Here is a 13,156-nt window from a genome sequence, read left to right as displayed (position 1 = left end):
GGCTTCCTACAGGCAGAGACCCAGGTCCCCTGCTGAACAGGCACCCAGCCTTCCGGCCACACCTCCCAGGTCAAGTTTGGGCCCGCCACCGGACCTGGCTGTGTGTCCCCGGGGTTCGCTCTCCCGGCAGCCTCCCCAGCTACCCCAAGTCCGCACCAAGGGGAACACCTCCCACCCGGCCCCGCTGCCGCCAAGCCATCCAAGGGCAGCTGAACCCAGGTCAGGGGCCTCGGGAGCACGGGAGGGTGCTGCTTTTATTCTCGTGGCATTTTGATCACGTTTTACACGAGCCAGGCACCAGCCCAAGGCTCTGCCCCAGCTCATCTTCACAACCTTTCACAGGAGAGGGAACCACCCGCAAGGTGTCAGGCCTGGAGGGAGAGCGTGCGCAGCCCAGCATCACCCCAGGGTCGCCAGGGGCCTTAAGCATGGATAGCAGGGCTCAGGCCTGGGGGTGGCCTCCACTCCACATCAAAGGCAGGCACCGGGTGGCAGCCAGGCCCCCTCTCCCGTATCCCTTGCCCTCACCCACAGCCTGCTGCCCTGCTCACCCCTTCCACTCACTTTTTTTCTTTTGTTAAGTTTTTTTTTAATGTTTAGTTATTTTTGAGAGAGAGACAGAGCATGAGTAGAGGAGAAGCAGAGGGAGAGGGGAACAGAGGATCTGAAGCAGGCTCTGCACAGACAGCAAAGAGCCCAGTGTGGGGCTTGAACCCACGAAGCCCCAGATCATGAGTTGAGCTGAAGTCAGACGCTCAACGGACTGAGCCACCCAGGTGCCCCCCTGCTTCGTTCCTTCTTAAACACCCAGTGCCTGCCCTGTGCTGGGCACTGTTCCGGCCATCGGAGGCTGTTATGGATTGAATGTCTGTCCCAAAATTCAGTTTTGGGGTCCAGTGTGACCATATTTAGATACTGGCCCTTTCTGGAAACAGTCAAGGTTAAACTCGGTCATGAAAGTGGGGCTCTGATCCCATAGGCTCTTCTTCTTACAAGAAGAGGTGCCGGAGAGCTCTCACTGGGTCTCAACAGCTCTCGTCCCCGGAGCCACACAGAAGGGGCCACAGGAGCACACGGAGCGACTGTCGCTGCCCTTGCGCCCAGAGCACAGGCCTCGGAGTGGAACCCACCGTGCCCGCGCCTTGTTCTCGGGTTTCTCCGCCTCTGGAACGTGAGACACGTGTCTGTTTCGGTGGCTCAGTGTGGCAGCCTGAGCTGAGACAGACACGGGGGACCACCAGACGAGGGTCATGCCTCCCCCAGCACCTGTCACCGCACGCAGCGATCTGGCCAAGGAGGAGTGGTGGCCGGGCAGGAAGGCGCTCCACGAGGCAGGGATGGAGCGGACACCTGTGGGGTGAGGGCGAGCTGACCAGGTAGAAAGACGCTCCAGAGCCTTTTGGGTGGAGAACACAGTCCAGCCCCAACCCTCCACCGACCCTCGTTCCGGCACCTTCCGGCTTCACCGATACCAGCAGCCTCGCTGTTCTGGCCACGCCAGATGCAAGAGTGGACTGTGTCCCAAGGTCAAGTCGGCTTCTGCTTCTGGTCACACAAAGAAGGAGTGCTGGCCAGCTTTGAGGCAGCCATTTTCCACGTTGAACAGGTGCAGGGCAGGGTATGGCTGGGGTCCCGCGCGGGCCGCCCCTGGGTTTCTGGACAGAACAGTCACGTCACCAGCTCCAGGGACCTGCGCTGGGAGGAGATGGGAGCCGGGATCAGTTCACAGATGAGCCGTCAGGGATTCTCCAGAGCTTCCTGGCCTGACCGCAGCTCCCCGCCCCCCGCCCCACCCCTGGCCTCGCCCGGCCCTCAGCAAGCTCTCAGCACCGCGGCCCAAGCCGGGCGTCCTTTGACAAACCTAGGTGTCCCTTTCCTGCCACCTCGAAGGTGCTGCTCAAAGCATCTTTGTTTGAGGCGGGACTGGTGAAGCCACAGCCCCGCCCGGGCCTCCTTAATCACCCCCTGGCCAGGCCCACACTCCTCGCGCCCTTTAAGCCCCCAGGCCCTCCCCGTGCCCGGTCAGCAGGGAGGGCAGCAGCCACGCAGGTAAGAGCAGGGTTCAAGGGCAGCCGGCAGGCAATGGAAACGGGTGGTGGGCAGGGGCCGGGCTCCAGGGCGCCTGTGCAGGCTGGGGGTGCTCAAATCTTGCAGGGGTTGGGGGACGGGCGTAGTGCCCGGGGTGTGGAGAGAGGGAAGTGCTTGGGACCTGTGTCCCGGACAATGTCCAGGACCAGCCGGGGCTGAAGGAACCCAGAGGGCCCGGGACTAGGCCCCTCCTCTCCTCGCAGGCACCCACCAGAGTCCAAACCCTGAGCAGTGCGACCCTTACCTGGCCCAGCCCTGAAGACAGAATGAGGGGGGCCTCCTGCCTCCAGCTCTTGCCCCTATTGCTGCTAGGTGAGTGTGGGGGCAGGGGCTGGGGTGTTCCCCATGTCCGTCTTACCCTCCCCGGCCTCGTTCCCCTGCAGCACTCCAGGACTTCCTCATCTTGGCTTCAAAAGTTCCAGTTCTCTCCGTCACGGACCTTGGGCTCTCCAAGCTCAGATGTGCCCATCTGTGTGAGGGGAGAAGTCCCCACCCCACAGTGCTCTGGGGAGGGTTAAATCGGGTAACCTGTTGATTGCACAAAGGCCTGGCACCGGGTCAGTGCCGCAAATGTGTTTCACCCTCCTTCCTAATCTCTGACCTCCCTCCCCCTCACCCCGTTATCTGACACCAGATTCATAATCCAGTCCCTTCCCTGCTTCCTCCCCCAGGAGCTGCTGGGACAGCGGACTCTACAGGTGAGGAAGCCTCAGAGCCCCTGGCGCCACCCCCTCCCTGACCTCCGCNACCGTCCCATCGGCGACCCAGCGAGACCTCCAGGAACCCAGACCTCCTCCGGGTCAGACAAGTGGGTCCTCCGGCAGCCCCCACCACTCCTGTTTCCTCCCTCGCCCTCTCCCCGCTCCTCGCAGTCCCCCTTCCTCCCTCCAGTGCCGCTCCCGGAGTGGCGACCTCTGCAGGGAGTAAGGGTGCCGCTGCTGGATGCCCGCGCCTGTGACCGCCTCTACCACGTGGGCACCAGCGTGCCCGGAGCGGAGCGCATAGTGCAGCCCGGGAACCTGTGTGCCGGCTACGTCGAGGGCCACAAAGATGCCTGTCAGGTGCGGCAAGCTGCCCGGGGCCCCTGCAGTCTCACTCCTGTGCCCAGCCCCCTGGGAATGCCATCCCACATCTTCACAGGGCTGAGACCTAAGCCCGACTTTCTCCTGCAGGGTGACTCTGGGGGACCCCTGACCTGTGTGAAGTCAGGGCGATGGGTCCTTGTGGGCGTGGTGAGCTGGGGCAAGGGCTGTGCCCTACCCAACCGCCCTGGCGTCTATACCAACGTGGCCACTTACAGCCCCTGGATTCAGGCTCACCTCACCCTTTAATGCAGTAACCCTGACCTGGAGCCAGAGGCTGGGGTCCGTCGGAGGAGCCGCACGCCCCCCCCACCTTGCCCCTTCTCACTTGAGGCTCCCAGGCCTTATGAAGCTAAGGGGTCGTCCGTCTGTCCCCTGCCTCCTTGGAGCTCACCAAGCCCTAGCCGCCTGCCTTCCTCCAGGAGCCCCCCCTGCGTCCCCGGATCTCATGCTCCGTCCCTCCCCGACCTGCTCATGTTTACTCTTCTCAGCTCCAGCCAGGGGCCTGGGTACCCGGAGGCAGGCAAGCCAGCTGGTGCCCCATCTGGCCCGTGTGTCCTCCTTTTTCTGGAGGAAGTCAGGGAGAGTCACAGTGTGGGAGGCACCGGGGAGATGATTCTCCATTGCTGGCTTTGAACATGGAGGAGCTGCTGGCAAGGAGCAGCAGGAGAGCGCGCCCCCAGGAGCTGAGGGCGCCCCCCCACCCCCACTGCCAGCCAGCAGGGAGGCACCTCTNAGCCCAGCGGAGCCCACCCAGACCTCTGGCCCCCAGAGTTGTGATTTAATAAATCTGTTTCAGACTGCCATGTGGGTAGTCCCTTACTACGCAGCAACAGAAAACGGAGATCGTGCATTGCAGTAGAGGTGCCCCAGGGGTCTGGGTGGGTGTGCCATGTGCTCTACAAGGCGTGGGGTCTGGGGCACTTGGCATCATGCCCTCTGGGCCAGGGGCCCCCAGGCAGGCCTGGCCGGAGCTTCTGCCATGCATAGTGCGTAGTTGTTTCTGTCCTTACAGCCATTGTTCCGCAGAGAGCCTGGGGTTGTGTCCTCCCCAGGGCAGGGGGGCCCACAGGCCCCTTGCATCTCCGGCCGTGTGCTGTTCCCTACCCACCGTGTGTGCCTAGGACCTGGTTCCGGGCCCTTCTCTGCCATCTCCTCATCCCCAGGCCAAAAGACCACCCATCCCAATAGAGAACAGCTGGGGTTTCTAGAACTGCAAAAGGCATGGGAAATGGAACAAAACCACCTGGAAACCCTTAAGCCTGATCTTTGGAGCTGACACGGTCAGGCAAGAAACAGGGCGCGGGGGAGGCCGTCATCAAAGGTGCAGCCTGGTGGGGCAGGCCTGAGGCTCACTTCCTTTTCTCCCAGGTCGCTGCGCCAGGCATTTGCTGCCAGGCCGGCCTGGGTGGTGGGGGAGGGCATGGACTTGGGCAATGAGGGAGCTCCGGGCTGCCGTCTCCCCCAGGCTGAGGGCCATCCATCTGGGATAGAGCTTCGCCACGCTTGGGGGTGGTGATCGGGGAACAGGGCGTCCAGGATGAACACATGTCTGTGTACGCGTGAGCAAAGGGACCCTGCTGACCGCTGCTGGGTGATGCCGGTCATCTTCTGTCGCTCCCTCAGCCTGGAGCCAGCTAAGGGGCCTTCCCCAGGATGCCTCCCAAGCACTGAGATGGGAATAAGCCAGGGGCTGGGAGCCAGTCTGCTTCAGCCTGGGACTTGCTCTGATTTGAGTAAAGGGTGCACGTTCAGAGAGCCCTGTATTTCCAAAGTGTAAACTGGGAGCTAAACAGGGGAGCCCAGAAGCCAGAGGAACAGGATGTGGGCATGGAAGGGAAGGGTCAGCGAATGAGAAGAGATCAGCTGCCCCTCATCAAGCCCTTACTAGATGCCATGCGGGGGGCTTTGCTGCCCCATCTCATGGGATCCTCACCCGACACTCATTTATCAGATGAGAAAGCTGAAGCCCAAAGTCGTGTGGCTGGTAGAAGGTAGACGGTAGCCGGTAGACGGGGATTCCCACCCAGCTGATCTGCTTCTAGAGGCAGCTGGGAAAGGCGGGGGCGGGACTGCGATTGCCTTTAGTCCCTCCACTTGGTGCCCAACAGTGCGGGCTGCTGGCTTCCTTTCTCTTGGCCCCTTCAGGCTGCTCCAGCTTCATGGGGCTGGCTCAGTGGCACCTCGCCCTGCGCTGGAGCATCCCGTCTGTCCGCAAGGTCAGTGGGGACGTGGGGGTGACCTGGCCCTGCATCAGCCACAGCTGCATCCTGCCCCCGGCCTCCCCACGGCTGCCTGACCTACCAGGTGACAGGCCGGGAGGCTGTGCAGCCCGGGAGAAGTGGGGGAGCGCCCGGGGTGGCAACGGTGGTCCTGGGAAGTCCCAAGCACGGGGGGCGCGCTGGGCTCCTATCTAAGGCGGGTGCTTCCTGGTTGGTGGTGCTGCAACGGGACAGCCCAGCCTCCCCCAAGAGTACTGACGCGGCCTTGACTTCTTTTCCCTCTGTGATCTGAATTCATGCCGCCCACCGTGTCGGGGCTGCTGGGAGCACTGAGTACGGCTGAGGCCCCCGTCCTTCTCTGCCCACCGAGCATGCGTGATGTGACACGCACGAGTGCGCTCTCGCTCGCTCCGGGGACACCCAGGAGGTGCTCTCGTTTTTTCAGTTTCATGGCGGGGTGGGGACAGGCCCAGAGAGGTGAAGCGCCCTGCTCTAAGGCCCCACAGCGGTAAGCGGTGGAACTAGGCTGAAGCTGGCCAGCTGACTCAGACCCCACACCGAGTTTTCGCTTGTGGATGTTGAAGTCGTTGTGAACACTCTACAAATGAGACGCACACTTGCCTGCAGTCTACCCCCAACAACCGACCCACCAGGTGGACGGCACCGTGGGGTTCACAGAGACAACCTGAGGAGAACGGCTCAGGTCGGGCAGGCCCCTAGCCGTACTCACCGGCTCCCCCTAGGCTGGGTGACCTCTGACAGCAGACAGCCATAATCAGACACCAGTCATTACCCAAACCCTTGCCCTGTGCTGTGTGCCTTGGCCCATTAATGCTCCCCAATGCTTTACGGAGTTCAACTGTGTGTCGGTCCCTTTCACGGACGGGAAAACAGGTGGAGGCTCACTGCCCTGCCAGAGATGCAGTTAACAAGGTGCTATTTGAACCCAGGTGGTCTGCCAGAAGGTGGGTGGAGACAGGCACGATCCTTGGAGGGATGGAGTGTGGGCCCACTCAGGGTGCCTCCGGGTAGGCATCTTGAGCTGTGACACCAGCCGGGGCAAAGCCAGCAAGGCAGGTGTCTACATGGCAAAAGAGCCCAAATTCAGGACGGTATGCTCAGGGGCAGCTGGACCAGGACATCATAAGTGGAGAGGAGGCTGGCCCCTCTTTTCCCCACACCCTGGATTCCCATCTTTTTTTTTTCTTAATTTTTAAACATGTTTCTTTTTGAGAGAGAAAAAGACAGTGCGGGAGCAGGAGAGAGGGAGACACAGAATCTGCAGCAGGCTCCAGGCTCTGAGCTGTCAGCACAGAGCCCAGCGTGGGGCGTAAACCCACAAACCACAAGATCATGACCTGAGCCGAAGTTAGACACTTCCTGAGTCACCCAGGCGCCCCTTTGGACTCCATCTTTACCTGCCACGTTGTGGGAGTTCTGCTAGATGCCTCTGAGAGCCAGCTTGGCCTCCCACGGTGCATCCACATCCCACCCTTCCCATGCTCTCCCTCCTCAGCAATACAGGATCTAAAGCCTCCAAATCTCTGCGCACAAAGATGCTGACATGAAGATGGAAATCTGCGACCTGAGCCGAGGACTCGCTACATCAGTTACTTGTCCACAGCCTCCTGACTCAGGTAATGAAGTCGAGGTCAGCCAGGGGTTAAGGAGCTAGCAGGGAGCCTGGGCTCAGGGGTGGGGCCTGTCTTGAGGCTCAGAGAGGGAAGAGTCAAAGGAGGGGAAAGGACTTGAGGGGGCTCCTGAGGAGCCAGGGGCTAGACCTCAAAAATAACAGTAATTATGGTCATAGTGTTAGAAACATCTGTTGAGTACCTTTTTTTTTTTTGTTTTCTAGTTTATTTTTGAGAGACAGAGCATGAGTGGAGGAGGAGCAGAGAAGGAGGGAGACACAGAATCCGAAGCAGGCTCTAGGCTCTGAGCCATCAGCACAGAGCCCGATGCAGGCCTCGAACCCACAAACCGGGAGATCATAACCTGAGCAAAGTCAGATGCTTAACCGACTGAGCCACCCAGGCACCCCAGAGTACCAATTCTTGATGAAAATCTACAAACATTACAAAGAGCTATTGTTTTCATCTTAAAGAAGAGGAAAGTGGACTTTCGTGAGTTTTATCACCCAAAGCTGCACAGTCAGCGCCGGGAGCAAGGATATGAATCCCTGATGGCCTGAAGCCAGAGTCTGCCTGTGACCAATTAGTAAAAGGAAACCTCGCTTCGACGGGAGGCCAGCAGGGGGCGTTCTCAGCATTGCCCAAGCAGGACCTCACAGGTGGGTGTTCTTTTAGAACCCGTCGGGGAAGGTTTCCTCCTCCCTTGGCAACAGCTCCACCAATGAGAGCCTCCCACAGTCCAGCCAATGAAAAGCCACTATACTTAGAACTCCCACTATATGCCAAAGCACTTTGTTTACAGCAGCCCTAACTTCCCTTTTCTGAGAATTTCTCTCCTTTGGTCTCCGCACTTGACTGTAGTCTTACTGAATCCTGCTTGTTAATTGTCTGCTCTCCCTGGATAAGCCCAGTTTTGCTGGTTTAAAAAAAAAATTTCATTTCCTAAGGTTAATAGTTATCAGTCACCACTTTGATTCAGGACCAAGGCAGCAGCACCTTAAGATTCTGCCCACTCTCGAGAATTCTCAAATTGCAGCCCCCAACAACTGCAGGGCTGTTTGGCGTCCAGAGCCATCCATCGGCTCACTGGGCGCCACGAGGGACCCAGCTGAGGCTCTCTCCCTCGCAGGGACTGTTTACGTAAGAAGAAGAAAAAAAAAAAAGCCTCTTTCCCTCGCTCTAGTGTAACTGCAATCTGGGGCGAGGCAGGGCAGTGTCCCAACGCCCAGGAAGTAAGGTGTAGGCCGCCGATAGGGGAGCCCCGTAGAAGGGCAGCCAGCCAGGGACCTCAAGCCTGCAGCCTTCCCAGAGCCAAAGTGGACCTAGGCGCCTGGGTTGGGGCGGCGGCCGGGGGGAGGGGGGGCAGTCTCCCTGTTATTCCTCTCCTAGAGGGAGTGAGAACCATCTTCCACCATGCCTTGCTTTTCCCCAGAAGTTGGCCTGGCCCACTCCCTAACTCAAGGGGCAGCTTCCTGGGGTCCTTCTAGGTCACAAAACCCAGGCAGGGTGGGAGAGGAAAATGGGGGCAGCCCACCCCTGGAGGCGGCTGGAAGGTCCCGAATTATCACCCCCTTAGGATGGACGCCACCGAGCGCCCCTCCTATGGCAGCCCCGGTCTCTCTGAGATGCAAAAGTCCTGCCGCCCCGATGACCCAAGATGCCCAACATTCACGGACTCTCCCTGGGATGTGGGGATACGCTACACTCGCCAAGCCAGCCCCCCACGTCCCTCAAAGAGAGCTAAGCCTGCGCCCAGACTGCCCCCTGAATGCGACAGGGGCGCCTCAGCTTTGCCACTCCCAAGATGGCGCCCCCAACCGCCGAGCCGGGTCCCTTCCCCACTCTCGCACGCCACGGCGCCGAGATGGCGGCCGGACGCGCGGTCNCTGAGGCCGGCCCTCTGCCCCCCAGGACGTGTTCCTCATGATCCGGCGCCACAAGACCACCATCTTCACGGACGCCAAGGAGTCGAGCACCGTGTTCGAGCTGAAGCGCATCGTCGAGGGCATCCTCAAGCGGCCGCCCGACGAGCAGCGGCTGTACAAGGTGCGGCCGCGGGAGGGCTCTGGGCGGGGGCCGGGCTGGCGCTGCGCGGCGGCCGCGTCGTTGGTGTCAACAGTGGTCGGAACTCCCCCGCGTGGAGGCGAGGCAGCACCGGCGCTCGGCGGCGGGCGGCCTCCGGGGCGCGCGGGCCCCTGACATTCGTGCTGTGCATTCGGGAAACTGAGGCTCGGCGAGGCGGCCGCTTACCCCAAGGTCGCTGGCTTCGGGTTTGGGTTCAGGATTTGAACTGCGTTGCCCTTAATTCTCCGCAGGCCCATCAGAATCGCACCCCTTCACCCCCACGCCTTAGTGCAGATAATTGGAGGGTGTCATGACGAGTAAAGTCCCGCCGGTTCCTCCCCCACAGAGTATGTCCCTCCCCAGCCTCCTGCAGACGCTCTAGAAGCCCCTCCTCCCCACCCCCTCCCCCCCCAGAAGCCAACTGCACAGTTATTCAGCGCAGGTGACTTGGGTTCTCGTTGGGAGAACCCGTTGTATCGGTCCCTGATCCAGGTGTCCGGCAGCGTGGGGTTCCCCACCTAGGTGCGTTGATGTATTTCCGGCTGGAAACGAGACTGGCCTTTCATTCCAGACTTTTCTCCTGCTGCCTGTGCTCCTTCCATGTACTGTGCTCCGTGTTTTCTGTGTGTCTTTCAATCAGTGAAACAACCGGGCTGCCCTACAAGTTGGGAGTTCCAGTAGTTCCTGTCTTACTGATAACATTTCACATCAAAAAGATGAAGTACTTTGTNCGGCCCCCCCCGCCGTTGGCTGCTCCCAGCCTCCAGGGCAGTGTCTTCCCCAGTCCACAGAACGCAGGCGGCGCCTTGTGACAGCGCAGGTGTGACTCCGCAAAGGAAGCAAAGGAAAACGAGCAAATGAGGCACCTGTAGCAATCACGTNTGTTTACAGAGCTCTTACTGAGTGTCGGGCCCTGTGCTCTGCGCTGTATTTCCCTTGTTCCGTTTAAACGCTCCGTAGCCTGAGCAGTAAGCACTGTCACCCTCACTTTGGAGCCGTGGACACGGGCGTGTTGGCGGCACGTGGGGAGCCGTGATTCAGACGGCGACTGCTGGCACCCTTGCAGGACATCGCTTAGACCCCCGGCGTCTCTGCGCGCACCACGCTTGTGCTCGTTTGTAAGGATGAGAGAGCGAGCGCAGGGAGGGTAGGTCGCTTGCTGGGAGCGCGGGGTTCACGTGGCCCCTGCGTGCCGCACAGGCTGCGCCGAGATGAGCCCCCTGCCCCCTGCCCTCCGGTGTATCTCCCGGCCCCAGGGAGAGGCTTGAATGTTGTCTCTTTGGAAACCTGCACAAGGTTGTATGTAGTATGGCTTCCCAGCTGTGCACCTGGGCCTGTGTGGGTGTTTGGGTAAACTTGGTTGGGAAGTAATTTTCTGGCTTGTGAGAGAACTGTAGCAAGGGCTGATGGCGGAGTGTACCCCCTTAGCCCCGCTTGCGAGCTTCGTAAGGACCCGTGCCGGGCCTCAGCAGCCGTGGCCTTGGGCGGCTGCTTCATGCCCCCACCCCTCCTGACTGGAGCTCCTGTCTCCTTAGAGGGTGCGACACAGGCCAGTCTCGGAGGCAGCGTGAGCTCCCCGCGCACCCCAGGCCTTGGCCTGTGCATACTCAGTAGATGGAAACCTTAGGGGCCTTTCTGTGGGTCCCGTCTGACCCTCACGGCGACACTGAGGCAGTTGCAGGGCTGGCCCAGACCTCTCTGCTTCCCCCGCCAAGGCTGGGCTGCCTTCTGGAGCGAGGAGCCCTTCCTCTTAACTGAACAAGGGCACTTTCATAGACTTTGCAGAGACCCTTGGAAGATGGTGATAGACCGATTTTTTTGATGAAAAAAATCACAACAGGAGTGTGGGGTTTCCCCCAATGGCTCCAGTTTATGGCATTGAATGTGGGGGTGCCTAGACCCTGGGTGGCACCTCCCTGCCCCCCGGGCAGGGGATTGCTGTCTCAGTAGAGGACACTGTGGACTGGACTGGCTGTTCTTTGCTTCCCCCACGGGCTACTTTTGTGGCAACAGTGCGCTGCTGGGTGTGTGGTTGTGGCCGCGCCTCGTTCCTGTGAGCACCAGCCCCGGGGCTCACTTTCTCCCCCAGTGGCTGCTCGCTGAGGGGGAGAGGGGTTAAATGGCCTTCTCCAGCCCATTTCCGACAAACGAAGGCAAGAACCGTCCCTGTGGGCTGGAGGAGTGAGTTACTCCGCTGGCCCAGGTGTCTTAACTCCAGCGCTACCGGCATTTGGGGCTGGAGAATTCGGAGTGGTCCTGTGCACTGCGAGGGGTTGAGCGTCTCTGGTCATCTACCCACTGTCCCAAGCCGCGTGACAACTGCAACCATTGCTAGGTCCAGCCGGCTTTTCCCATGGGGCCTAACAGGTTAAGAACCCTGGGTCGGGGGGGAAGTCTCCCTGTTGGAAGAACGTGCGGGAGAGAAGTTACAAAGCGGGACTGGTTTGCTCGGTGTGAGGTGGCGGCAGGAACAAGACCGGAGCCCTTCTGAGGCCGCTGTCCCGGCAGGGGCAGCACCGGGGCAGTAGAAACAGGACCGCCGTGGCAGGGGCTGGGGAAACGCTCCTGAAACGATGCACAGGCAGTGGGCTGCGGGGACTGTTCTAGAATGGCCCAGGCAGGCTTCTAGGAGATGTCTGCGTTGACCTGCATGGTAGGCTAGGGACCAGTAAATGCCAAGGGCCAAAAACAGGAAGAGCTTGAGACGGCAACACGGGTGGCACAGAAGCCGGCAGGACAAGCCTAACGACTCGAGATCTTATTCAGAGTATGAGGAGATGCTACGGGCTTGGTAGAGAGGAGGGGTGAAGGGCCCAGGGCGATGGGGCAGAGTCTGGGTGAGGAGAGACAGTAGGCGGACGCAGACGCGGCCCCAGGCTCCCTGGTAGGTGCACAGGGTGAGGAGGACCCCGGTGATGGCTGGGCGGGGGGGGCCCTGTAGAGGATCAGGGGGGTCCAGGTGGTTGGGCCAGGATGACGGAGACTCACTTTGCAGAGGTGGGAATTGGCCCAGAGGTCCCCGCCGCAACCTAGAAGGCGGCGGCTCCCTCCCGCTCTCCCTCCTCTGTCCACCAGATGAAGCTTTCGAGGCCCTGCGCATCGAGCCCTTCTCCAGCCCCCCCGAGCTGCCCGACGTGATGAAGCCCCAGGACTCAGGAAGCAGTGCCAACGAACAAGCGGTGCAGTGAGACGGCCCCGGGCCCGCCCCCAGTGCCCCCCCCCAATAAAAGAGATTTGGGTGTCTGCCTGGTTGCTGCCTTTTTCTGCGCACCCTCTCCTGCCTCAGCCCCCATTTCCCCGGGGATGGGGTCTGCTCCCCTGCAAGGCTCCCCCTCAGCCCCTTGGGCTTGCTAGGCTGGCTGTGGGACCCCAGGGCCCCACCCCGTCCACACCCACCAGAGCCTGGCCTCTGCCCTCAGAGGCCGGGGAGGGACCCAGAGCCCAGGCCAGCCTTCCGCTCCGCCTGGGGACAAAAGTGTGAGGCTTTGTTCCTTCAGTGACTTCCGCCCAGTACACACTCTAGGCTGAGGGGCAGAGGCCAGGAGCAAAAGCGTCAGCTGGAGGCAGTGGGGTTCCCACGGGCACCCCCTGCCTACAGTCCCCGTCCCTGAGTCCCCCGAGGCCCCGGGAGGAAGGAGGGAGGGAGGCAAAGTGGAAGGACAGCTGTCCCCTACCCCTAATAAACAGCCTACAGACCCAATTCCTGCATTTCTCATTTTTATTTGACAGAAAAAGTTGCTCTTGCTGTACAGATTTTAAAAAACCAAAATGCCTTTAAGAAACGTGAAGAAAAGTTGGGGGAGGGGCCACAACCTCACTGGGGGGGCAGCAGGGGCCAACTCAATTCCACTCCTGCCCCTTCCGTCCCGGAACACCGTCCCGGAACACCTTACCCAAGTTCCAACTCTCCCCAGAACTTAGGGGTACAGGGGGCCTCGGTGCCTCCCAGCCCTTTCTAAATCAAGACCACGGCGTCCCAAACTGTACCTTCCCCTCCCGCAACTCCCATTCTCATTCCCACCCACCCCAATCCCCCCAAAACGTGAACCAGGAAAAACTCACAGAGATT

General features: G+C 60.5%; 2 protein-coding genes across 2 annotated transcripts in view; both read left to right on the top strand.

Moving 5' to 3' along the window:
• LOC144230431 (polyserase-2-like) overlaps positions 1-3,472 on the top strand; it is an 18,913-nt gene extending 15,441 nt beyond the window's left edge. The window contains 5 exon segments of the mRNA XM_077762769.1: positions 980-1,171; positions 1,283-1,357; positions 2,723-2,786; positions 2,961-3,149; positions 3,261-3,472. Of these exon segments, the coding sequence (XP_077618895.1) occupies positions 980-1,171; positions 1,283-1,357; positions 2,723-2,786; positions 2,961-3,149; positions 3,261-3,419 (679 nt within the window). The 3' untranslated portion in view covers positions 3,420-3,472.
• Positions 3,473-5,332: 1,860 nt separating this feature from the next.
• On the top strand, positions 5,333-12,330 carry ELOB (elongin B). The gene is made up of 3 exons (XM_077762768.1): positions 5,333-5,477; positions 8,912-9,144; positions 11,976-12,330. Exons 1-3 carry the CDS (start codon positions 5,333-5,335, stop codon positions 12,273-12,275), a joined length of 678 nt encoding a protein of 225 aa, XP_077618894.1. The 3' UTR covers positions 12,276-12,330.
• The last annotated feature ends 826 nt before the right edge of the window (positions 12,331-13,156 follow it).

This window comes from Crocuta crocuta, unplaced genomic scaffold (assembly GCF_008692635.1).
Source record: "Crocuta crocuta isolate KB4526 unplaced genomic scaffold, BGI_CrCroc_1.0 scaffold234, whole genome shotgun sequence".
In the NCBI taxonomy this organism is placed as follows: domain Eukaryota; kingdom Metazoa; phylum Chordata; class Mammalia; order Carnivora; family Hyaenidae; genus Crocuta; species Crocuta crocuta.
The sequence above is the reverse complement of the archived record's forward strand: the minus strand, read 5'-3'. Positions and strand labels throughout refer to the sequence as shown.